General features: G+C 60.6%; 1 protein-coding gene across 1 annotated transcript; it reads left to right on the plus strand.

The window, feature by feature from the left end:
• Nucleotides 1-5: 5 nt before the first annotated feature.
• CSF3 (colony stimulating factor 3 (granulocyte)) lies at nucleotides 6-1,321 on the plus strand (the record flags this gene model as incomplete). Its single annotated transcript, XM_009084484.1, has 4 exons — nucleotides 6-77; nucleotides 387-494; nucleotides 706-852; nucleotides 1,151-1,321. Coding segments are annotated over 4 exons (498 nt in total), but the record flags the coding sequence as incomplete, so codon positions are not given.
• Nucleotides 1,322-3,053: the final 1,732 nt, after the last annotated feature.

Raw genomic sequence — 3,053 nt, forward strand, 5'->3', positions numbered from 1 at the left:
TCCAGCTCTTCCTGCACAGGAACCTCGAGTTCACCCGCAAGGTCCGCGGGGACGTGGCCGCGCTGCAGCACGTGGTGGTGAGTCCTGAGCAGTCAGGGGGTCACTGCTCACCGTGGAGGCACAGATAAGGTGGTGACCTTCCCCTCCCTGGTCTTATCACCACCGCAGGGCCAGGAGCCAGCAGTGCCCACTGCGCCTTGGCCTGGCACAGCTCAGCCCTGGGGTCCTGGGGGTCACACACCAGCCAGGACAGGCACACTGCTGTCACCTTCTCATGTCCATCCCGTCCCCTCCCTCCTCCTGGCTTGGCTGGGGAGGGTCTCACACGCCAGGAATGGTGTGTTGGGGTCCTCCAGCCACCCTGACCCTGTCCCCTTCTCTTGCAGTGTGACACTTTCCAGCTGTGCAAGGAGGATGAGCTGCTGCTGGTGCGACAGGACCTGGACGTGGTGCAGGCACCTCTGGAGCAGTGTCACAGCCGTTCCTTCCAGGCAGTGAGTGCCCAGCCCTGCCACGAGCTGCCAGTCTCAGCCCATCCCTGTCACGAGCTGCCAGTCTCAGCCCAGTGCTGTCATGAGCTGCCAGTCTCAGCCCATCCCTGCCACGAGCTGCCAGTCTCAGCCCAGCTGGCTCTGCCATGGCTTGGGGCACCCCAAACCCCCCCATGGCTCAGTGGCCCTGCTGACCACACTGTGCCCCCCACAGGAGACCTGCTTCAGCCAGATCCGTGCTGGGCTCAGTGCCTACCACATCTCCCTGGCATCCGTGAAGGACCTGCTGCCTGGGCACGCTGGGCTGGTGGAGACTCTGCAGCTGGACATGGCTAACCTGAGCTCCAACATCCAGCAGCAGGTAAGGGAGGGGAGATGAGGAATTTGGGGGGGATAGGAGGGTATGGCAGGGGCTGCATCCCCCAGGGATGGGTGGGCATGGTGGGTGCTCCATCCCCAGGGATGGGTTGGCATGGTGGGGTCTGCATTCCTAGGAAGTGCACACAGGGGCAGGGGGGCTACATTCCTGGGGAACAGGGAGGGCCCAGCAGGGACAAGAGGCTCTGCATCCCTGGAATGTTGCTGCACTCCTGGGGTGTCTCTGGGACTGGAGCATCTCTGGGCCTGGAGCTGATTCCTCTCCCTCTGCCCTGCTACAGATGGAGGACCTGGGCCTGGCTACGGTGACATACCCCTCGGAGCCCCAGGACCCTCTCCCCACCTTCTCCTCCCACTTCCACCACCAAGTCGGAGGGTTCTTCATCCTGGCCAACTTCCAGCGGTTCCTGGAGACAGCATACCGGGCACTGCGGCACCTGGCCCGGCTCTGAGCCCACCCGTGGCTGTCCCACCCGAGGGACAGCCCAGGAGTGTGCCAATTTCTGCTTATTTAATATTTATGCTATTTAATATTCATCTCTCCTGGGATCCCCCTGACCGTGGCCCCAGGCAGGGCAGCCAGGGGGACCCCACGGTGGATCTGTGCACGATGTCTGTGCAGCATCACCCTTGTTTAATATTTAAACACAAGAGTATCTCTGCTATGAGGTTGGGGAGCTGGGCTGAGCCCCCACAGCAGCTGCTGGCACTGCCTGTGCCTCAGTTTCCCCGTGGTTCCTGCTGCAGGGACCATTACAGCATCCCATGGGAAACTGTCTTCATCCGAGGATGAGGATGCTCCAGAGCAGCATCTCCCTGCCTGGGCTGCAGCCTGCAGGGACACATCTGACAGGTGTTATTTCTAGTAATTAATATTTATTAGCCATTAGGGAGGGAGAGGAGGACAGAGGAGCTGTCAGGATGCAGAGGCTCCCCAGGATGAAGTTTTTCTGAGAAGCCCCAGCACTTTGGGGGCTGTGGCTCTGCTCTATCCCCTTTCCATGCTTAATTTGCAGTATTTATTGCAGTTTAACTTATTTGTGCCCATCTCCTTAGCTGGGAGGAGCCGCTTGGACACTGCCCCATCCCCCTGAGCCCATCACAGCCCCAGTCCCGTGGCTCTGTGGGGGCTGTGGGTGTGGGAGCAGTGGGTTTTGTACTGTATTTATTGCTACAGCTGGGTGAGCCCCGAGAAACACCCGCTAGTATTTTTGTATGTGATAAAAATAGAAATAAACTCTATTTTTGCTCTGTCTGACTGTCCCTCTGACTCCTGCCTGTGTGTGGGGGTGGGATGTGGAGTGGCCAGGACGTGGGGACAGAGAGATGGGGCACTGGGGAATGGGCTGTGGCTGCTGGTATGGCCCAGCAGGGCTGGAAACCAGCACCCCCAGTGCTCCCACACCACGGCCTGAGCCCCCTGAGGGCTGGGAGGAGCCCGTGGGGTGGCTGCTTCCTCCCCCACACAGCAGTGCTGCTTGGGCAAGAGCTGATTCCTAGAAAGCTCCGGAAGCCACTTGTGCTAGCAGTGCCTGCCAAGGGCACCAGCAGCTGGTTTGGGAACTCATCCTGGCAGTGGTGGCACTGGGGGTGCCCAGCCATCCCTCTGCTGCTGCTGCCACAGTACAATCTGCCCTAGAGCTGCCCAGGGATGTGCCCAGATGAAGTTTTCAGCAGTGAGGGAGGGAGCAGATGGGTGAACGGATGTGGCTGAGCGATGTCAGGAGATCCTTGGGCATCTCCCTGCCCCAGAAAGCCCCTGCAGCTACCCCCAGCCTCTCCCCCACGGGTGATTGCCCACCCTGGGCTGTCCCTGCTCTCCCTGACTCCCCCAGCACCATTTCCTCACCCCAGGCTCACTCTCACATCCCGTGACCATCAGCATCGCTCACCACACTCATCCCAGCCACGGCAGGGACAGAGCCCAGTGCCAGTGGGTGCCGGGGGGTCTCTGTTCTTGCCTCCCCACAACTTCCCAGCCCTGGGAAGGTACTGGTACAAATCCAGAGCCCCACAGCCACCCACTGCCCCATGGGCAGCACCTCCCTCCTTCCTCACAGGTGCTTACAGAAACCTTCTCCTGCTCCTGCCCCTTACTGGAAGGGGAAGAGCTGGTGCCAGCGCCAGGTACGGGGTGGTAAATATTGACAGAGCCAGGAAGGCCACGAGCAGCAGGGGCTGCTC

Source organism: Acanthisitta chloris, unplaced genomic scaffold (assembly GCF_000695815.1).
Source record: "Acanthisitta chloris isolate BGI_N310 unplaced genomic scaffold, ASM69581v1 scaffold23311, whole genome shotgun sequence".
Lineage (NCBI taxonomy): Eukaryota > Metazoa > Chordata > Aves > Passeriformes > Acanthisittidae > Acanthisitta > Acanthisitta chloris.